The sequence below is a fragment of the Anastrepha ludens genome, chromosome 3 (genome assembly GCF_028408465.1).
Source record: "Anastrepha ludens isolate Willacy chromosome 3, idAnaLude1.1, whole genome shotgun sequence".
In the NCBI taxonomy this organism is placed as follows: domain Eukaryota; kingdom Metazoa; phylum Arthropoda; class Insecta; order Diptera; family Tephritidae; genus Anastrepha; species Anastrepha ludens.
This window is the reverse complement of record NC_071499.1, coordinates 124,293,429-124,317,019: the sequence shown is the minus strand read 5'-3', so window position 1 is coordinate 124,317,019 and position 23,591 is coordinate 124,293,429. Positions and strand designations below refer to the sequence as shown.

The window sequence follows — 23,591 nt, the reverse complement described above, 5'->3', positions numbered from 1 at the left end:
TAAAAATAAAGCAAAAACTTTATATTTAAATGAAATTATATAAAACTGAAATACAAAAGCAATTTAATAATAATAAAGTAATGAACACGAAAACCATAAGTTATAATCAAAAACATGACATATTGCGATTTTTTAATATAACACAGAAAGTGGGTAACAAAAAAAAAATTCTCAAACAACGAACAGAATAAGTTAAAACAGATTACCTGTAAAATATCTCAAGCTAAAAATCAATTCCCTCGCCTACTCTTTTCAACCATAGAATATTTACGTACAGTAGATTCTGTTTTTATGCGGTAGATACGTTCCGCAAGAAACAGCATAAAAAAAGCTACCAATTCTATAGTAAAACTATAGATACGTTTCAAAAGTGCTAAGAACCGCATAAATCTAATAAATCGCATAAAAAAGGGCACTAGTCCCATATTATTACTATAGATACGTTCCATAGACCGCATGAATCTGAAATAATTAAATAAAATCGCATAAACAAAATATTGTATTTTTGAAAATTATATCTTTATTTAAGAAACGTCAGAATCGAAAAATAAATTTACGTCAGAAATAGAATCAGACAATACCCACATGTTGCGGATTCGTTTAGGATTTGGCGTAAAATCACTTTCGTCACTTGAGGAAATGTACACGTCTGATCTAGATGGTTATGCAGGCGGTTCCATACTAGTAGGGTTAGCATTTCTGATGTAATCTGTGATGAGTTTTTGCTTCGCTGGTGTAGAATCTTGTTTATATGTACAATTCCCGATAGGTCGACATGCATTTTTTAATTAAAAAAAAACCGCCCTATTTCAAACCCGCATAAAAACAGAACCTACTGTATATACAAATTTACATAAACCAACACACAGTTTTCTATAAAATTACATTATGTACATAAGACTAATTAAAAGTAGAAGTCGAAAAGGATATAACGAGCTTTGGATTCTACAACCTCACTTCAATTCAAATTATTTCATTTCAAATGAATTAATTTTAAAACAAGTAATTATAAACATTTCAACCCGTCATTTCTCTACTAAGCAAAAAGGAACTGTTTTCGTCAATTATTTTTGGCGCGTTTCTTGTGGCAGCCTGCCATTTCGCCTATCAGATGTTCAAAATCCCGTAATGTGTGAGTGCTGCCAACTTTGAAATGTTCTCATGGGCGCGCTCTCTCTCAAAATGAAAGAGTTTCCCATCTTATTATCTATGGCGTTTTCGCTGAAGCAATAACATGAGGCAAATCTCACCCCTCGCATGCAAACTTTTCGTCAAGTTAGTCGAGCAGAGAGGTAGCGAGTAGGTCATCTATGGCGAGTAGAGAAGTGGCGAATAGAAGAGGCGGGTAACTAAACTCGTTAGCGGGGAATCTTGCTCGAAAATTTGTTGTTATTTTCAAATTCAATTTTTTCATCAAGTGAGCCGAGCAGAGAAGTAGCGAATATAATTTAAGAATAAATTTACGCCATATCGAATGCAGATATCTGAACGTTAGTGAATCGGCGTTTAACCTTAGTGTAGAGGCTAATGTGTAACTTAAAAGTTAAATTATTTGCCTTCTTGTATGCAAAATTTCTTCTTCTTCTTAATCAGCGTAGCCATTCTGGATGTTCGCGTATACACTTTATTTTGATCTTAGTCGTACCGTTGTCAGGTCATATTATTAATGATGTCTGTTTCTCGCTGCCACTGATAATTCGCCGATTGTTCTGAGACCTGTCCACTCCCTAATGGGGTCTAGCCATGTCATTTTCTTCCTACCAATTCCTCTTTGCTCTTCAATTTTTGGTTGTATCAGCAGTTTTAAAAGATCGTATTTGTCATGGTTTTCAACGACCAGGCCTCGCATCTATATAAGAGCGCTGACCATCGATAGCATTTTAAAAATATTGTCTTTAAATTAATTGGTATGTCTTGGCGGGTCAGCATTTTTTTTAATCTTCATAAAGGCCGCTCTAGCCATTTCTATTCTTCCTCTTATTTCATGATCATGGTCCCATTGGCCATGCAGCCATACACTCAGATATTTGAAGTTCCTTACTCTCTCTATTGTTTTGCCTCCTATGGTTAGTCTCGCATAGGAATGGCCTCTGCTGCTTTTATTTACAATAATAAATTTAGTTTTATCAATATTTATATTTAGCCCGAAGTCTTGCTGGGGTTTTCCACTTTATTTATAATAGTTTGGAATCAGTTCCACAAATGAATGCTGTAAAGCATTGGCATCCCCTTTCTGTGTCAAGTGTTTTTGCGTGACATTCGTAGTTGGTAGTTGCTGATTCGTTTTGCATTTGAAATTCGTTGTTGAATTTTCTGGCAACTTCTTCAGTATTTTTTCTGCTGTGTTCTGTAAAGTTGTGAAAAACTCGAGTTAATTTCTTTTTTATTTGTTATTTGTGTGATAATTCAATTAAAAAGAAAACAAGTGTGCTGCTGGACAGAAAAAGACTTTTGCTCAAACGTGCGATTGATAGTTCGTTGGCGGATGAAGTGAAGTGTAGAAGGATTTGGCGACAGAAATTTTCGCAGTGAAAATTTTTGAGTGCACAAAATTCACACGCACACATAGAAAAGTGTTCACGCAGTTGCACACACAACCGCAGGGGAGTAGTGGCAGAGGCAGCGATATACAGCGCAGACACGACAAAACACACGCGCGACGCATGCACGACGCACCGGAGTATAAACATAGCAGCAGTAGCCGTGAGCATCACCATCGTGAGCAGCTAGGAAGAGCGACAGCCCCCGTCGCTATAGGTACTGGAGCAAGGACAGGACCGTCGACGTCTTCGCATTCATCCGCAGTGACAAACAAAACAAACACCTCCTCAATGGAATCGATTGGGCATAAATTACACAGGCTGGAAAAGCGTCTCGAAGAGGAGAATAATTCACATAATCATTTAATGTTAGTCACTGAGGCTCCTAGTGGCTCTACACCGCGCGTTGTCGATAGGGAAGCGCATATGGCGCTACCAATCGGCAGGACAAAACGCCCCAATCTAGGTTGTAAGTATCGCAGGAATTATACATGTACACTAAAATAAAGCGTTCATGTGGTCTTGTGTATGTAAGTGGTGGCATAGTATTAGCTTGAGTGTGCGCCGCATAATGCACTGACTTGCTAATACACAAAAGGCACAAATTTGCACGTTCTGCATTTTTTTCGTGGCGAGCCATGCACAAAAAGAGGTTGCTGACATTAGGCGCCAGCGGTGATGGTACAATAAGCCGAAGTTGTTGCCTTTTTTTCGAAAGCGAGTGCGTCAAATTCTGCAGCAGTGCAGGTTCTTCACCACCATTGCTGGCACCACCCCCACATATACCTAGTTCAACAAGAAAATTCGTTCGTCGCTACGGCGGTCGTTTTCCTTCCTTCCACCCTACGCTGCTTTCACATATGAATAATACACATACAAATGCGCAAAATACAACAAGAAAAACAACAATGTCGAGTGAAGCAACCTGAGTGGTCCTCACACCCCTGCGCGAACTTCTAGCGCTGGCTTTTGTCATTTATTACATTGCCGCAGTCGCAGTCGAAAGGGAGTTTACAGTAGCAGCGCTTATTTCAGCTAATCCTGCCATTACTTTTGTTGCTACTGACGACTACTACTCTTCTTGGGAACGCCTTCAGTCACACGCCGCGTACAACATTCAGTGGCTTTGTCGTCTTCGTTATGCACCATTGTGGACTCTCATGATTTTGTTTTTTTTTGTTGCTGTTGCTGACGCTGCTTTCGTCATTGAAGTTTACGCTGTCGCATTGGATATTACTGATATGTGTGCGAATATGTGTATATGTACAATGCATACATATTTACAGTTCGTTGCTATCATCTGCGTCTTCTTTCCTTTTTGTCGCCATTTATTTTGTTTTTACTTTTATACATTTCGTTTTTTAGTGGTTTTTCGTTGGTAGGTTTGTTGGTTTGTTTTTTTTTGTTTTTGTTTTTTTTTTCCTTTCATAACACGTCGTTACCGTTTTACTGGGATCACTGTGGTTGTTGTGTGCTGCATATAGACATATTTGTATTGTTATTGTTGCTTATGGTTTGGTTTTTTGGTATTTCCGGACGAACAGCGCAAAGGCATATTTTTGTTGCCGCTGTTGAATAGGTTTTGCTTTTGCTTTTACATTTTTTTTTCGACCATGCTATGTTTGTACATTTCTATGTAGATGCTTTTGCCTAGACGTCAACGTCGACGTGTGGCTGCTACGAAAACAACATCAACAACAATCCCACTGTCGTCGTTTTTTTTTTTTTTTTTTTTTTTTTTTGAGTGCGGGGATATACCATTGCTGCTCGTGCAAGTTTGTGCTGCCAGCATCGTCGTCGGCCGTCAGTTTTTTTTTAGCTTTTTCTACTTTTAGTTATTTGTTTTATTACCATTGTTACATTAAAATTGTTTTCTTTTTTGGTTTTTTTTTTTCATAATTCGTTGTATACTTTGTCAGCATTGCTTTGCTGTTTTTACTTTGCACACTTGCAAAAGAAATGTTTTATGCTGTTGGTTTGCGCAGCTGTTTTGCAATTTGTTGTTGATGCTTGTGCGTTGTGTTTGTTGGGAGCTGTCTGGTGGGTGATAGAGATGTGAAAATCGCAAAGCATGCTGATGAAGGGATGATGTACTGTGTGTCTATTGTGAATTGTCAATGTTGGGTTTGTTATTTTTGTAATGCTGTCTCTTGTGTTGGCTAACTCGTGGGTGGAGGTTGGGCGTTGCGGGCAATCAATTTTTTGGCAACAATGCTCAATCAAAGCAGATATTCATTCCTTACCAGCTGCAATACGACTAGCGGATGATGAGAATAGGTCAATTTATTGTGTTATCGCTGTGGTGCGGAGAAAGCAGATAGTTTATTTCTGATTTATTGATTGCTATTTTTTCATACACACATATTTCCTTTTGGCATTCCCCTGATGAGGCAATTATCTTCAATCATTTGTACTGCTGCAAGATACATGTTGTAATGAGAATAGAATAAGGTCAGTAAATAAGCGATTTAAGCTTAAAGAATGCATTTCGATACAGTCAGCCACTCCACGCTACTAGATGACATTATATAGTCGACACTCCCGCCAGGGCTGAAGAGGTAATCATTCCCATGGCAGCCGGTTCTACGTTACCGGAATGACTCCGGTTTTTTCCGACCAAGGCCTGCCGCCCCAGTAAACTATCCCTGTCTAGTGTACCATACCCCCAGGTGGTTCGCGAATTATTTAAGTGGTCGGCACTCGTCAGTAATTTTCCGATACCAAAACTCAAAACAGAAGAGGATAAAGCAAGGTGTTTCTTTGTTGCTTGCTTTTCAATTTCTACATATCAAAGCGCCCCTAGCCACCACAGAGAGTTTTCCTGACGATAATGGCGTTGGGCAATGATATCGATGGTCTGTGCGCCAAAGTAAACGATTACCTCCTAGTCTTTCTCGCTTTTTCATTGCATGGAATCTACAACTTTCCCCCACTAAATTTACGGCAACACTCTTTACCACTTGGACAAAGGAGGTCAAACTACAGCTCTAGGTTAAAGTCAACGACACACCAATGCCGACAGTAAACAACCCCCAAAATTTTGAGAGTTACCTTTTATAGTTTGCTCTCCTTCTCGGCGCACACAACCGCTATTGCTACTAAAACGGCAACAAGTTCCTCAAATCGCTAGCCGGCAGTACTTGGGACAAAGGCAAAGAAATGCTGCTGGCGACATTTAAATTACGCTACGCCTGTCTAGTGATTCGCAGTGGACAAAGCTCCAGGCATGTCGAAATACTGCTATTAGGACAGCCACCGGATGTCTCCTGATGTCCTCTTCACAATACCTACTTAATGAGGCACAGATGCTCCACCTTCCTAATTCCCGACTCTTGAATGGCGTAATCGGAGTCCAACCACCACCCACAGCAAATGAAAAGTCAGCTGCCTCGCGAAACCCGCGTAACTTTGGCTCAATTACTTTCTGGATATTGTAGCAGGTTAAACTTCTACTTATGCAGAATTTACCCCGACATACCAAACATATGTCTGGCATGTGACGGCAACCCGCACGCTACTAACCTCCTTTTCACATGCCCCAACAAACCTACTCACCTAACTCCCCTTTCCCTCTGCACCCAACCTGGCGAGGCAAGTTTCTGGGCCTACAATTAGATAAGCTAGACGAATACAGCCGGCAACTGAATTGCACTGACAGGGTTTAGTAAGTCGCTACAACAACAACATAATTTTCAATATCATATTAAGCTTTTTTATGAAAATATAGCTCGCCCTACAACATGGAGAAAATGCTACAAACGTTTGGGGGGAGAAAATGAACAAAATCAACGAGAACTTAGAGACATTTCAATTCAAAAAAGCAAATTTGTTGTACTTAGATTTCATGAGCTATAAAACCATGCCGATTAATGTTTTTTTTTAGTTCTAAGCATTTACAAACTTTAAAGTCTTAGCATTTACAAATCTTTAAGTCTTGTTAAAGTTTTCAACATAAAAAAGTAATTTTTCTTTATTTCAGTGGTCATGTCCAACACAAATCGCAATGCACCCCAAACAGAAATGCACAAAAAACTTAAAAGAATACGACAACAGTCGGGCATACTCACTATAAATGGCCAGAAATATCCAAGTAAAATGTCCGATTTGGAACATTTAAGCGATTTGGGTAATGGCACAAGTGGGAACGTGGTGAAAATGCGTCACAAGCCTACGGGTACTATTTTGGCAGTAAAACAGATGCGTAGCACGGGAAATGATGAGGAGAACAATCGTATACTCATGGATCTTGATGTTATACTAAATTCACATGACTGCCCCTATATAGTGCATTGCTTAGGATATTTTGTAAATATACCGGATGTATGGATTTGTATGGAACTTATGTCAATGTGCTTTGATAAGCTGTTAAAGCGTTCTAAACAGCCAGTGCCAGAGAGTATACTAGGAAAGGTTACAGTTGCGGTCAGTATACGCTTATTTTTGAACCATTTTTTTCAAAGTGTTATTAATGGTGTAATTAATGGATATTAACCACTATACAATGGAGGAATTCATAATAATTAACTGTGGAGCATTTCCAACATGTCCTTACAATATTAGAATTATATCTTATGAACATGCGTATATATTTCCACATTATTTCTTTAGACGGTGTATGCGCTTTCATATCTAAAGATGAAACACAACGTTATTCATCGCGATGTGAAGCCTTCAAATATTCTCATTGACGAGCAAGGGAACATAAAATTGTGTGATTTCGGCATCAGCGGGCGACTTGTGGACTCGAAGGCGAATACACGTTCTGCCGGGTGCGCCGCTTATATGGCGGTAAGTGGTTACCATTAAATGTTTTAATCTAAATGTATTAATTTATGCCATTTCAGCCCGAACGCATCGATCCGAAAAAGCCCAAATATGATATAAGAGCCGACGTTTGGTCGCTGGGCATAACACTGGTGGAACTCGCTACTGGCCGCTCGCCGTATGAGGGCTGTAACATAGACTTTGAGGTGCTGACTAAAATTCTGGACCATGAACCACCCAGTTTGCCGTATGGCGATGGTTTCGACTTCAGCCAAGATTTTCGCGATTTTGTCGATAAGTGGTGAGTGCCATATTGAAAACATACCCTTCTTGAAAATAATATGTCTTATTTTACGATTGCAGTCTCACGAAAAATGTACATCATCGCCCTAGATATCAGGAACTTTTGCAGCAACCATTTTTTCGTTATTACGATGTAGCCGACGTTAATGTGGTGCAATGGTTTAAGAATATTGTCGAGTCCGCCGATATAGAGATGCATAGGTATGTTCGAAAACCGTTCGATCTAATCAGTATTCGGACTTTCTTTTTCCACACGCTACTGTTTCGCCGTGCGTTAGTGCCTTATCCCCACAGCAATACATTTTAGTACACTTTATAATTTTTCAAAATTCATTTCCTCTATGTCTATGCCACTGTATGGGGTAGGATTGTTAGAAAGTTCTAGTTGTTGAAATTTGACAAGTAGTTTTTCACCCATGAAGAGTGCGAAAATGTCTTGTCGAAACAAAAAAAAAAAAAACAAATTTAATTCCAAAGTAAATTTAGCGTGCAAATTTTTAAATTGTGTGATAAAGCCATTTTTAACTATCGAGTAAGCAACACTCAAGCCGTATACGAGTAAAGTGCGAGTGATTTACTTTTTACTTAAAACAAGGCTGTCGATTTTAAAAAATTGAATTTTTTTATACTTTTGCTATTTCCATTTCGGTTTTTCAAACACTAGATTAAACGCATGTGTAAGTTTTTTCCATTCATTCCTTTTTTTTAATTTTGGCCACCACTTTTCTCATTTAGCGTTCCGATTTTTACCTTAACTTATTTTTCTAAAATCTTTATTTTTTTATTAGCTTTCTTTTAGTTTGAACTGTAATTTACATTAACTCTCTTTACTTCTAACGTGCAGTTTTGGAAATGTTCTGAATTAATACGCATTCAATATCTTCAGCTACTTTTTATTTTAATTTTCTAATGCATTCTTTCTCCGAATCCAACTTACGCTGCTAACATCTCCATTTAGTTATATGTATACTAATATTGACATTAAAAAAAAATGCATCAAATATAATATAAAAACAGAAATACTGTTGCCCCAGCATAATTTTTGCGTTTTACCATTTAATTTGTTTTTTTCTTTCTTTTTATTGAAATTTTTTGTAGGTTACCTAATTCCTAATCTTTTACCCCCTCAAAAATAATAAAACAAACAAAAAATCATACTCTCCCAATTCAGTAAGTATATTTTGTTTTCTTATTTTATTTGTTTATTGTTTATTGTTGTCATGTTCACACCATTGTTGCATTGGAATCGTTTTAGACTTTGGTTGATGGTTTATTGAAATGAATAAACTTGGTTACGCTTGGCTTTTTAATTTGTTTTTGCTTACATTGAGTTTTTTGGATTTACATTCTCATTTTGTGGGTTTGGGCTGATTTTTATTTGCGTTTGTTTTGGTTTTGAGGTATGTACTATAATTAATTTCCGAAACAAGTAAGTTGAAACAGTTAAATTTATGCTATAACATTTTTGTTTTGAGTTATTCTAAATTATTGCTGTCATTTGCAAGAAAAATACGTTGCTGATGAACATCAAAAGAAACATAACATTTCATTTCTAATTATTTTAATAACAATGCTGAGGCACGCTGTACCAATACTTTTTTAGCGCAATATAGTTATGCGAAACACTAGTAGAAATCGCACATATGAGAAGTTTCTCTTGGTGCTTATTTTTAACCTGAGGAGGATGTTAACCATTTTACTATAAAGGCACTTTTTCACACACGAACGAGCCTTTAAGGATACTAACCACTATAATATCGAGGAAATTTCAAGTGCTTGATAATTGCTATGCTATTATTTTTTAGATGCATACAGTCTGTGTCAGAAAAAAGGAACCGCGATTATTCATGAAGTATAAAAGATATACATTTAAAATGTTTTTTATATGAAAGTATGTACAAAACTACGAGTCGCAATTACTCAATAAACCGTGCAGTCTTCATCATTGTCGAGTATAACCTGGCATCTTCTTCATGCTTTGATCCAGCTTATGTAGCTCGTCGACAAACAGTTCTAGATTTTGCTAACTTGACGCACGAAATGTCCATGATTTGGGACTGGGCTACCGGCAAGATGCGTTTTCATAGTTCCGCACACATTTTCAATGGGGTTGGCGTCTGGGGACTAGGAAGGCCAGTCCAATACTGTGATGCCATTTTCCTGTTTTGTTGTTTCTCAATGTGTTTTCTGAGAGCAGTGGTTTTGATGATGTGGGACGGTAGCATGTGTTCGCCTACTTTAGCCGACGTTCGCTGGTGTTGATACCCACATCTATTCCCTTTTACCAAGAACTGATTGTGCTTGGCGTAGTCACAAAGAAGGGTCCTCTTAAATAGTTGGACGATCACTTTATCCTGCTTTTTTGTCGTTACTTGCTTCAAGCAGAGCTCGGAAAAGTTATCAACATTTTTGTACACCTTATACCGAAGATTCCATATCACAACAAACTTTTTTGATTTTTTAATCACTTTTGCAGTCACTTTTGGAAGATATTTTCGGCTCTTTTGAATGCGTGCATCATCTTTTGAATGCGCCTAAAAACGCTTCACGTATTTCTCACTGATTTTTGTTTGCTTGCGTTTACGGAAAGTTTCCAACGACACTAACCTGAGTTAGCACTGACGTCGTAGCCCTTGAGTGGGACTATTACGTAGCAAAAAGCAGAGCGAAATATTTCTTGAAGTCACAAGAAAAAAACCGGTTCTTTTCTTCTGACACAGACGGTATATGGAATAAAACCCATCCAGATACAAGAAATTCAAAGAGAATTTACAAAGACCTTTAATGACTTGAAAGTCCACCATTGCCATGAAATGACAAAACTGAGCTACTTTTTGTTGTGGCGTGCGTCTTGTTGTTGTTTCACAAATGGAGGGGCCTACATATTTTTTATGAGAAGCTTTTTCATGGCAAAAATACACTCGGAGGTTTGCTATTGCCTGTCGAGGGGCGACCGCTATTAGAAAAAACTGTTTCTTCATATTGGTGTTTCACGGAGATTCGAACCTACGTACTCCGAAATTCCGATTGGGCGCTGATTCGGCTACGGCGCGTTATGCATTAGTATTAACAACAAAAAGGCCTGTTATACAGCTTGGAGGTGGAGTTCTATCTAAATTCCTTCGGTTCTTTGCGACACCTTATTAAGTAGGAAATAATTATATGTGATTATTTTGTTTTGGAATTATTCCCCCTAGTTCACACGAACTCAATTTCTTTAAAATGTATAAAATTTCGTTCTGCCAATACTATGTAAAATATTTGGTTTATTCCTTGTACCCACCACCACTGTTTATAGGTGCATATTTCATATCTCACCTACACCAACTGTCATCTTAAATGTTTATATTTTTACGTTGAAATGATTTAAACACTTGTAATTTTTTTTAAATCATTTGGCCATAATAATTTTCCTTAAATAACCCGCATCACGAATTTTACAGAACTCACATGCCAATAACTACTACAGCTACACTCAGGGGAGATGTGACAGCAGCAACAAATAAACATAACAAAATTGCTACTGCAACAATATTGCCAACAACAATAACAACAACAGCGACAATAAATCCAAAATTGCCTGCAGCAATCACAAACTCTACACACATCCCCAGCTATCAGAACTCCTATCATAGTGCCAGCACATCCACAGCCACTCAACCACGCTACAAAAAAGACGAATACCTGCCACAATATCATCCACAATATCCACATGTGCAAACCCAGGCGTTACATCATCATCAACCATCACAACTACCTCAGCCGATTGCAAGCTATTACAACAACAGCATCGCCAATAATCATTTGCAGGGCGAACGGGGTGGAGGCGGTGGCGGCGGCGTTGGTGGCGGTGGTGGAGGAGGCTTAGGAAGTGGTGGCGGCAACGGTTATGGCAGTGGCGGCTCGGGCAGCAATAGTGCTAACAGCAGCAGTCCACAATCACCGCCTAGCAGCAGCTACAAGGATGCGCAGCTGAAAGACGACACGACGCATATTGTCACTGAGATGAGTAAATTATATCGTAAGTCACCGTTTTTGCAGCGCAAATACAGCAATGGCGCGGGGTTGAAGTACGCTGGTGGTGGTAGTGGTGGTGGCGCGTCGAGCCCCAAAAAGGAGTCTATGTTTAGCAGCATCGGTGAGTGTGCCATTTCCGCTGTGATTTTGTTTAATTTACTTATGAGTAAGGAACCTCTTCGTTTGCTTCTCCCAGGTCAAACAATTATACGCAACCTCACCACCTCACCCTTTAGCCAAAAAAAGCATCATACACCACAGCCGCATCAGGTGGATCCTTTGTGGCGTATGCCAAATGTTCACGAGATGGGCGGCAATGCGTTTGATGCGTACGACAGCCCATCTACGGCGAAAAATCTGGGCATTGGTTCCCCAGCAATGGGGCGGAAGCGGTTTCAGGCGGGCGCTGCATCGCCAACCTTGCCCTTAGGTATACCAGTTGAACCGGTGTTGAAGGAGCAACCGCCATCTTTGATACCGGTTAATCGCAGTGAGATGAATACGCAGCAGCGAGTGCCGGGCAATCACAGTCCAATTGGTGCGTGAATAGTGGTTCGAAAAACCAATTAAAGTGGAAGAGCTGGAAAAAAAAAACTTTAAACTTTAAACTATACATTTACTGACTACATGTCTCTTACAGTGCTGCAGCGTTTCTATCACCAACAAAATCAGCTGCGTGAGAAGGAGCTAGAGAAGCGCAAGGAACAGCTGCAACAACAACAACAAAAACAATCTACAAACCCCTTTCATGCTGGTAATTATCTCTCAACCAGCGTTGCCGCCTCAGCTGCATCAGCCTCCAGCACGCCGCTGCATTATAGTAGCACCAGCAGCAGCAGCAGCAATCAGCACCACTACCAACTGCCACAACAGCAACGTTATCCTCAACAACCAATACATCACCACTTGCCACTGACCAGCGCTGCCTCCTCATCACACTCAACTTCTAGTCAATCATCTACACAATCCTCATCCTCACAAATAGCAATTGGTGATTCGCACGAACAACAACAAAGATCGCCACCCGCATGCGCACCACCGCTGCCTCCCCAAATGTCAGTGGCGGCAGTAAGCTCCGCCTTTGGTACGAGCCCCAGTCAGCTGCAATATCAACCGCTGCCCCAACACTATTTGCCACAGAACGAGACAACATTACGCAATTCACGTTCGTCGCCTACTTCACCAGAGCAGCTGTCGTCCGATGGCGGCGTGAGTGGCAGTGGTGGTGGCGCTAGCGGTAACGGCATGGCGAGTAAGTTGAGCAAGTTGTATGCGCGTCGGCAGTGGCAAACTACAACGGCGGCAACGTTAACCACGCATACAGGTGCAGAGGTTGTTGGTGGTGGCAGCGGCGGCGGCGGCGTGGCTGGCAAGGATTACAGGGATGAGCATGGTAAGTGGGCAAGTCGAAATCAATTTTTGACTGCTGCTTTGTTTTGCACTTTTTGCACCTCAGCACAGTTACTTTTCGTACGACAGTTATTCGTTATGATATTCTTGTGCTCATAAAAGTATGCTACACATATTTGGCTTACAAAGCGTTAGAGCCTTGAGAGAAATTGCACGAAAAGTTGATAAAACCAATGTAAAAATGAATTAATTCGAGACTTATACCAATTGGCTGAAAGAAAATGTATTGTTAACAAATTTAGAACAAAGTCTTTCATGAGGAATTTACGGCTTTTCGTTTCTGTTTTGTTTTATATAATTCTCACAACGCTGCTCATTGTTACCAAAAACAACGCTTAAAGACGAGAAGATGTAGTGCCGGCTCAACTCGCTACCTAAACTCAATTATCTTATTTCTGAAAAAAAAATTAAAAAAAAAATTTGGTTAAAATTGAACCAAATATTGTAGGTTTTTACCTGGTGAAACAAGCTAGGTGAGTTGAGTTAGAGAAATGGGCTGGTATTGCATCTTTTGTCATTGGAGGTTCTTTGTATCTACATTTGTTGCCTCATATGTATGTATTTCACGATATATTCTTTTCTTATTTGTTCTATATTCCTTTTCAATGCTTTGCTTGGCTGTAAAAAAAATCATTTATAAATCCGTGCTAATGCTTGCTTGCTTAAAAAAATATTGCACATTTAAAAAAAACATTACTCACACACTTGTAAAAAATACAACCAACGCACCATACCTTGTTTTGTGTACCATTACAACATGAAAATGCTATCTCCACCACTCATCACTAATTTTCATTCTCATATATTTTCAAACACGGCCTCACATGCTTGCTCTTTCCAACTTCAAACTTCAAATCAACGTTTTCATTAACTCATCTTCACCATCACACCCACTTTTACTGCACTTGAATTTCAACACACCACACCTAATTTCATCAAACCTCAAATTCATGCACTCGCTTTCACTGCCCTCTTCACCTCACCACACAATACCATAGGCTGGTTTAATACACTCGCCGGCGCCATGAAGCGTCAATTTGCCTCTTATGTTAAATTACAATTGCATTCTGCAGCCTCTCCCCCGACCAGCCGCGTTGTCAGTCAACAAGAGGGTCAAGGCTGTGAGAGTGGTCTGCCAATGAGCGCGCAGCCCAGCAAACCAACGCTTGCCTACTATCGCACACTCTCCGCGGGTAGTAGCAGCAACACGAGCAACAGCACGTCGCCGACTGAAGCACAGCCCAAGCCTAGCGGACTCGCAGCTGCTTCTGCTGGCAGCAACGCCAATACCGGCAGTGATTTCTACGAGGGAACAAGCGGCTTTCTGCGTCGGTATGCAGCTGCTGGTGCTAGCGGTATGACAGGTGGCGGTTGCGGCTCCTCAAATGCGCATCTCCTGACCGGTTTGGATCGTCGACACCGCAGCCCTGATCCACCGCCACGCTATAATCGCGGTCAGTCGCCGCTGTTATTGCGTAAGCAGTTGCTGGAATTGAGTGGTCAGCCACCTGGCGGCTCTCCACTGCTCAATAGACGGTGATTATCAAAGTTTTGGCGGTATGTTGAATTTTATGAACTAATTAAAGAATGTTTTTGTTTTCACTACAGCTTTGTGAATGCTTCACCACCATTGCCACCGCCGCGTCGTGGTTCTGAGAGCGTGCCTGGCTCACCGCAACATTTTCGCACGCGCATCCATTACACACCCGAACCACAGCGACGCATCTATCGTACGATCGACCAATGAGTAGCACTGCAAATAATGCTCATGTGATATTGGTATGGCTTCGAGGAGGATGCGAGCGAGCGAGGTGGCGGCCATGGCGCCGAAGTAGGCGCATCCACGCAGGACGATGCAGCATTGATGGGAGCGCCGACGATGACACGCCGCTTGCCCACGCGTCTTACTGTCGGCAGCAGCGGAGATGCCCTGCACACACACTTGCCAAGCGACGCAGCGCCCATTACCACCAGCCCGACAGTGGATCGCATGACGGCATCGGATGTGGCCGATGTGTTGGCGCGTGAACGTGACTTTTGGCGCTTGCGGCGGGACGAGTAGCAACGTCTGTATTTTGTGTTTTTGATAATGATGCTTGGAATAATAACGCGCGACTCACTTTTGCGCCGAGTGTTGTGCTCAATTTCGGTTGCAATTTTGTGATTTTGTTCTTAAGTTTAAAGTGAAAAATACCAATTTATAAATGTGTGTGTGCGTAACAGGTGTGTTCAAGCAAGGAAAGAAAATAAATATCTATAAACAAATAATTCTTATAAAAGTGAGCACATAAACTGGTATAAAAGTTTCGAATGAATTAGCTTGACTTATGAAAGTCTTTAAATCACTTAAAGAAAATTGCCATAAATGGGGGTATAAAAATGTCGCATTGAGCATAAGGAAATGACTAAAAAAAATGTGGTTCGAAAACAGCACGCAATTATTATAAGTTTATAATTCTGTATTCAACCCATAAGGCGTATGTAAAGCATTTATGTAAATATGTTTCTTATTATAAATACTAAATTTGAATAATCTGGTGTAAAAATAACCACAAAAACTGAGCATCATCGCATTCGGAATATCAATTTGACGTGCTTTAAATTGAAACATATGTAGAGACATTATATTGCGCAGAAATTAACATATTTTTTCGACAATAATCGTAAACCTGACACAAAGTTTTTTTTTTTCAAAACTGGCTTTGTGGTCTTGTAATAAACTGGTATAAAAACTGGTCGAAACTGGTATAAACGTTGTCACTAAATTTTTGCAACTATACATGCTTTTCCAACATTTCCATACTCAATGCAAGTGCATCATTTACAAATCGTAAAATTTAGATCACCCATATAATAGTGTAATATAAAATGACACACCTGAATAACATATAATCCTTATGAAGCATGCATACCACTCATGAAAATATGCATACACAAATTCACACACAATTAAGTACGTCTGTAGGTATTTATGTCTTTGAACGGTTTCGCTCGATGATAAGATAATGAAAATATGTAGCGTAAAAGGGATAACTATAAAGACTTTAAAACAAGGCCAATGAAAATTAAATTATAATTACATTAAAACGAAAATAATTAAAAGATTGTGACAAATAGAAAACTGAGGTTCTGGTGACCTACTCTACGTGATCATCTAAAAATAATGCTTGATAATTGCATAATAGTTTTAAGCGCCAAAATAATAGCGTTCCTTACCCATAGTAAATTTAATAACGTTGTAAGAAATATATAAAATAGCTGCTTTATTAAATTTTATGGTAACTGGTATTGAAAAAGAAAACTTACAAAAATGATTGCTGTAAAAAGTTGGTATTATAAATAAACAAATTGTTGCATTGACTAATGTAAAGGTAAAAACTAGTCTAAACTGGCTTTGGAATACAATAGCGTTAGTTATTTTTTTGTTTGTATAGTTGAGGAAAAGATAATACCCATTTGGCGTTTGTTTTCAGTACTAAAATATTGAAAAACAGCCGTTTGTTTTATTATTTCACATAGTCATAATGGAATTCGGCACTCGATGTATAAGAGCAAAAAACAAAAACAAAGCAAAACGTATTTGAGATTTCGGAATAATGGAGAACAAGAAATTTACTTAACATAATTAAAAATATATGCAATATTGGCAAAAAGCGCGGCTTAAAGTTAGAATTTGAAATTTTAAACTATCTGCGTAACCGCATTATTTTTTTTTTACGTTTTTGTAAATTTCTATAAACAATTTGCTCTACTATCGATTCACAATTTTCTTGCTCCCGACATCTAAAAGAGTGAATTTTTTTTTTGACTGATTTAAACAATTTTCTTTAATTGTTTGATTGTGTGGAATTGTAATGTATTTTGTAAGTCTAGTCTTTAGCTTAGATGGTAAGCCGGCTGACAACTAAGAAGTGTAGAATAAATGTTAAGCGAAAAATCTAAAATTATGTAGTATTTAAGTGCGAACGCAACGAAGCGGAGAAGTTAGCAAAGATAATATTTTATTATGAAATAAATAAATTGTAATAGCAGTAGCGTGCAGATTTTCAACAATGCCAATCGACGGTAAATTCTTAACATGACAATCCAAATGTTAGCGAAAAATTATCAATATTGTTTTTTTTTTTCAAAAGATGAGTTTAGACTCATATGTATAGCTTTTTGAAAATTAAAAAAAATATATATATATATATTAATTTGTTAGACATTTTTAGTTGTTATAGTTTAATTTTATGATATATAAAAAGAATATAAAAAAACTGCTCACTATTCCTTTTAATTTGGAAAAATTGTGCATTGAAGCCATAAAAAATATAATCCCCACTGACTGAGCTTTTGGAAATCCAGCTATAAATATGTATTTGTGTAAAAAAGTACCGAATTTTCGCATGCAAGCAAGTAATTTAATTGAAAAAAACGCAAAAATTACGAAACAGACACCAAAAATTGTCTCGAGTGTTTTTTTACAAAACTGGTCTAAAATCTGGTATAAAATATTTTTTATAATTTTTTTTTGTTCTAAGAAGCAATTTGTATTTAAAAATGGTGTAGAACAGCATAATGTAGTTTTAAAGCGCTCTGTGTGATATCTGGAATACAAAGTTTTGTGTAAATTTTTTGATTTTTTTTTTTAATTTCCAGATTAGTGTTTTGAGGAATCGTTTAAATATGCTGTTATTTTGTATATGAACTTATGAACTCGAGTAAATTTGGCAAAAAGGCATTACTAATTAAAAAAAAAACTTTTATTAGCTTGTAACATGCAGTCATATTTGAAAATATGCTAAAAAGTGCAGAAAATCGAACAAAAGCTATGTAGAAAAGTTTCTCATTAAACTGGTATAAAATCTGGTGTAACATTTTTTGCTATAAAAATCAACTAAAACGGCTCATTTGGTCTTTTTAATTTCTTATTTATTAATTTGTTTCTATTTTATTTTTAATTTTTGTTTTTTAATTCTTTTATGTTTTTTTATTTGTTTTTTTTTTTATTAATATAATTAAATTTTTTATTAAATTTTTTCATTAATGTTTTTTTTGTTTAAATTAATATTTTTTTATTTTTTTTTAAATTAATTTTGTTTTACTTTTTTTAATAAAATTTTTTTTATTTTGTTTTAATTAAGTTTTTTTTATTACATTTTTTTATTTATTTTTTTTTTTAATTAGTTTATCTTCTTTTTTAATAAAATTTTTTTTTATTTGTTTTAAGTAAATTTTTTTTTAATATTTTAATTAAATCTTTCATTATTTTTTTAATTAATTTTTTTTAATTTTATTTTTTTTTAATTAAATTTTTTTAATTTAATTTTATTTTTTTATTTGTTTTTAATTAAAGGAAGATATCATCAAATTTATCACCAAGGACGAATATTATTTTCATCCAAGTGTGCCCTCTCTCCTCTCCAAGTTTCCTCTCTCTGGACAACTATTTCAACCTAAAGTAGACAATTTTTCAATACCAGTTCAAAACATGTAACTCTAAAGGACTTTATACTACTGAACATAAAAGAATAATTTTGTTGAAATTTATTGTTGATTTTATTGCACAATTTCATATTAAATGTACATTTTTTATTCCGTTGTATAATTTTAAAACTATTTTCGAAAACTGGCAGGAAGTATATCAAAATCACGCCAAAAATTTCTACCCAAAAAATTGCCTCAAAATGTCTGTCAATTTGTCCTTTGCAAAAAATTGCCTCAAAATGCCTGCCGAAATCACGCTGGTCTTTTGCAAAAACTGGCATTAAATTTTTCTGTGCTTTTTATGTTTTATTGCTGCTAATTTAACGGAAATTTTAATTAAGATCATAAATAAATTTCTTTATTCCGGTATAAATTACATTTTTGGAAACTTTCTGCTAAAATTATAAAACAGAATGAACCGATATAAAATTTTGCTGCGCTTGATTATTCTGGCTTACTGCTTGAATGATTTTTATTTTCGTTAAAATTTCCTCTAAGACTATAAATAAAAGTTGAAAGAATTTCAACTGGGATAATTTTTGCGCAACTTGAACTTGAAATATGTTTTAAGCTTATGAGCATTTTTTTTAATATTTCTGTGGCCTTTAAAATTTTGGTAGAAACAATATAAATTTTATTTTGTATTTATATTTTATATATTGTACAAACATCCAACACCTCGCCTGCACATGACTAACCAACCAATTCGCCATGTCCACACATCCGAACATTGACAAAGAGAAGTAAAATTGATTAGGTTTTACTAGTAATTAAAAAGAAAATTGTGTCTATGTATAGAAAAAATATTTTATTAAATTTAAATACGATTGTAAATTAATTTCGCAGAAAACGGTTAATAGCGAGTATCTACAACAACTACAATAAATTATTAAATAATTACATATGTACGATATATCTACGCAATGTTCAATGAACGTTTAATTGCATACGAAATTAAAATATTTATATTAAAAGAAGTGGAAAAAATGTATGTATTTTACATTAGGTAATCGATTACTGTTCAACTACATACACATACAAATGGAAATCCATATAAACAAATATTTTTTAAGTTTAATTCAGTGCTGTAGCTTAATTTAGTATGTTAATTACTTAATAGCGAAGAAACAACAAAAACAATATCAAATAACACAACTTCGTGTTGTGTACTTTGCAATAATTCAGTGGAATTTACAGTCAGCGAAAAGGGTGCGTACTTCTAGAGAAAAAAAGAAAAAACTGAAAATGCTGGCATTCATTTTAGCTTTCTCCGATAAACTGATTTTGACGCAATTCCAAGCATTGTTTAAGTATTCAATTGCTTATTAAGTAAACGGTTAATTGTGTGGCAATGCACCCTGTACCTCAAACTGTCAGAGAAAAGTTAGGGAGTTCTGCAATAATTTGCAACACATTTACCAGCAACAAAGTCAAGTTATACGCAAGGATTTTTCGCCTCATTTGCGCTGTTAATTACCAACATTATTTGCTGCTGTCTATAGACTTAAATAAAAGAAAATTATATTTAATTAAAGAAATTAATTTATTATTACAATTAATGATTAATAATAATCGCGTAGTTATTGTATAACAGCCACACCTAAAAACATCCATATAGGCCCTAAAACTATGAAAATGTATCAAAATTTATAAAATTATGTATGGTAACGAAACTCGGAAAATTTATAAACAAATATGTAATACCATAAAACAAGTATGAATAATAAAAAAAAAATGTGGAAAAGTATCCAAAAAAGCAACTATGTAATCACACCCAAATACACGCATTCAAATATTTATAGAACATGTATGCGAAATATTTAACGCAAAAACAAAAACAAAATTCTTAAAAATTTGGTGAAGTGACTTTCGGTCAGTGAGAACCGCGAACTTGTGTAAAGCAAAACCAAAAAAAAATTAAATTATTAAATTATTGTGTCGATAAAGGGAAAGTAAAAAAGCAAAAACTGAAAAAAAAAAATATGAAATATATAAAGCATAAATTCGAAATGCAAATACAAAAAAAAAAAAAAAAAAAAAAATATATAAATAAAAATATAAACGAAAAGCGAAAAATTACAAAAATTTGCTTGTGTATTTATTTAACAATACGGATGGATGGGATGGGACTCATAGCAAGTAAGGGGCAAAAATCACACAAGTGGTAAAAAAAAAAAATTAAAAAAAAGTTAAAAAAATGAATATAAAATTAAAAAAAAAATAATAAAAAATTCATAAACAAAATACAATATAAAAAAAAATTCAAAATAAAAATTAAAAAATAATTAGAAAAAACAATTAAAAAAGGAGCAAAAATCACTAAAAAAAAACAAAATTAAAAAAGGTTAAACAAATTAAAAAAAAATTGAAAAAAAATAAAAAAGATTAAAAAAAATTAAAAATATTAAAAATTATTAAAAAAATTAAAAATTAAAAGGAAATTTAAAAAGAAATATGTAAAAATATAAAAAAAAATATTTTTTTTTATTAAAAAAATTGCACAAAAAATAGATTTATTTAAAAAAAAAGTATATTCTTTTTATAATTTTAATTAAAAAATAAAAAAAGTTACAAAAACTTCGTGCTTAAAAACATATTAAAGACTTCTTTTTTTTTATAAAAAAAAATTTAAATAATTAAAGCGTAGTGCTTAAAAATATTTTTATTATTATTTTAATTTAGACATCGCAGGCAAAACTGCCGCTGCACGTACCGCAATCAGACTGAGGGGAACGGGCTATAGGCTCTGCCTCACCTGTGGACACTCAAATATCCTAAGAAACTTTGGGTTCATACCCTTGTCGACGGATCAATGTACACCCTCCCTTAGTCCCAGCGCAACATTCTCCACTCACATTCCATCAAGGGAAGAGCGGACGGGTGTAGCCCACACTTGGAGACAGGGCCTGGGAACTGGGAACCTGTTCACGGATGGCTCGAATTTGGAGCTCCACATTAGACTCAAATTCAGTTTATTGGAGCACTGCAGTGTGTTCCAATCAAAGAAGCAGCTGCTTGGCTACTCACATGCGTATTAACTGTCAAGAAAGTAACCGGAAATTAGAGACCTCGGGTCAATGATGGTACATGCGAAACTGGTCCGGGAATGACTTGCTTCATTTTCGATTGCATCCGAATTTTCGACATAAGGCTTTTCTGGGTGCCTGGTCACAGTGACATTGCGGGAAACTGTGGATGAGTGGATGAGCTGGCCAAACAAGGAACATGTGAGGTGATGTCCCCGCGAAGGGCGACGATTGGGATCCCCTCGACCACCTGCGCACACTGTGACTTTTTATCGTTTTAGGATGCCAAAATTAAAAAAAAAAAGTTCTGCGAAAATGATTTTCTTTCGGTATGTTGTGTAAAAATGACCAAATTTTATGACAGTGTACTCAAAATTTATCAAAACAATAGTTTTAAGAAAGATAAGCATTTACAAACGCAAGCCGGTGCGTCAATTGAATAATTTTTATTTATTATCCGAACATCGCTGTGAAGTTTGTCAAAAGATATAATACGAATAAGTATCAATTTCATAAAATTGAGTATTTGGTGATCAAATTTCAACAATTTTGTACTTCAGGGGTAAGTAAGAGGATTATAAAGTTTTTACTATCGATACAAATCCGCTCAGTAAAATATCACTAAAACAACCATAGCTTAATATTATTTTTGATATTTTACTGAGAAAAACTTATATTCGTCCATCGAGTTCCGTCCATTCTTTAACAGCGCAACGACCTTTAGGATTCTGTGTTTCAGATACTGGAATAAAATTTTGCTACAATTTGCTACCACAGCTTTAAAAGAAGTTTTCTTGGCGATTGCTAGGAAAGACCTTTTTGAAATTTGGCTGACGAGCTCAAAAGAAACGCGTCGTGATGCGGTGTTGGAGAAAATTTTTGCGGTGATCGGAAGAGACGTGGATACTAAAAAGCTAGGAGAGCGTATAAAAAAACTGTGTTACCAATTTTCTTCAAAGTGGGAGGAATTTTACCGAGTTAAGGCCCGTGTTCCAGCCCGTAATTATAGTTGGTTTTCCAAGAGTGAAGACTTTGGAAAATACCGTCTTGATGTTGGGCCATCAACTTCATCCTCTATTAGATCCAATGTAGGTAGACCACATGTGGCGTTTTCCGATTCTTCTCTTTGCACAAAGAAAAGAAAAGCAAAGAGTCTTTTAGCAGTATCAAATAGCGAATAAGTGTTAATGGCGGCAGAAATGGGACTTAGATCAAACGGAAAGAGAAATTCCGCAATATTATTTAAAGAGCTGTGTTTGTCTTCACCGTCAAGAGGTAGATACTATGTTGAAAAAATCTCGACTTTCGAAAGAGCGCAACAAAAGTTTATCGCCAGACCAAGCACTTGCGCTGATAATAGATGCAAATGATTCAACACATGACTATAATACGCATAGACAGCATACAGCAGAAATAAATCCCAAATTATATCCGTCGTATAACTGCATAAAAAAGTCCAGCCGAAGTTGAGTTGCAAGCGCTTATTGATCATAGTATAAAAAGGTTGTGTCGATTCCCAGTATTCAAGAAGTTTTCGTGACTTTCAAATGGGGTTGCGATGGCTCGGAGCAAAAACGGTATAAGTAAAAGTTCAGCGAAGAAAATCAATCTGATAGCAGCAGGTTTTTTGTTTCACTCGTACTTCTCCAAATGTCTACTCTAGTTAATGAACATAGAGTTGTTATATGGAGGAACCCTGTTCCATCATCAACCAGATATTGCCGTCCCATTAAATTTTTGTTTGAAAAAAAATCGCGAGATGCTATTGTGAGAGAAGTAAAGATTGTGGAAGACCAAATTTCTAATCTTCCATTTTCCATCTTAATTATTGTAGGATTAAGATGGAAAATTTAAACTTTAAAGTTACTAGTACACTAATTTTGTGTATGATTGACGGTAAAGTATGTAATGCACTTTCAGCATATACCTCATCTCAAGCGTGTTATATATGTGGTGCTTCAGCCAAGGATATGAATAATTTTAGCGCTTTGTCGGAACGGAAAGTTGACGCAAACATGCTAAGATTGGGCATTTCACCACTTCACTCATGGATACGGTGCAT

The 23,591-nt window shown here is 36.4% G+C and overlaps 1 protein-coding gene across 1 annotated transcript; it reads left to right on the top strand.

Annotated features, from left to right (window-relative positions):
• The first annotated feature begins 2,307 nt into the window (after nucleotides 1-2,307).
• LOC128859005 (dual specificity mitogen-activated protein kinase kinase hemipterous-like) lies at nucleotides 2,308-17,149 on the top strand. The gene is made up of 10 exons (XM_054095661.1): nucleotides 2,308-3,009; nucleotides 6,520-6,962; nucleotides 7,149-7,328; nucleotides 7,385-7,605; nucleotides 7,668-7,808; nucleotides 11,051-11,745; nucleotides 11,821-12,162; nucleotides 12,265-13,017; nucleotides 14,033-14,570; nucleotides 14,643-17,149. Exons 1-10 carry the CDS (start codon nucleotides 2,664-2,666, stop codon nucleotides 14,779-14,781), a joined length of 3,798 nt encoding a protein of 1,265 aa, XP_053951636.1. The 5' UTR covers nucleotides 2,308-2,663; the 3' UTR covers nucleotides 14,782-17,149.
• Nucleotides 17,150-23,591: the final 6,442 nt, after the last annotated feature.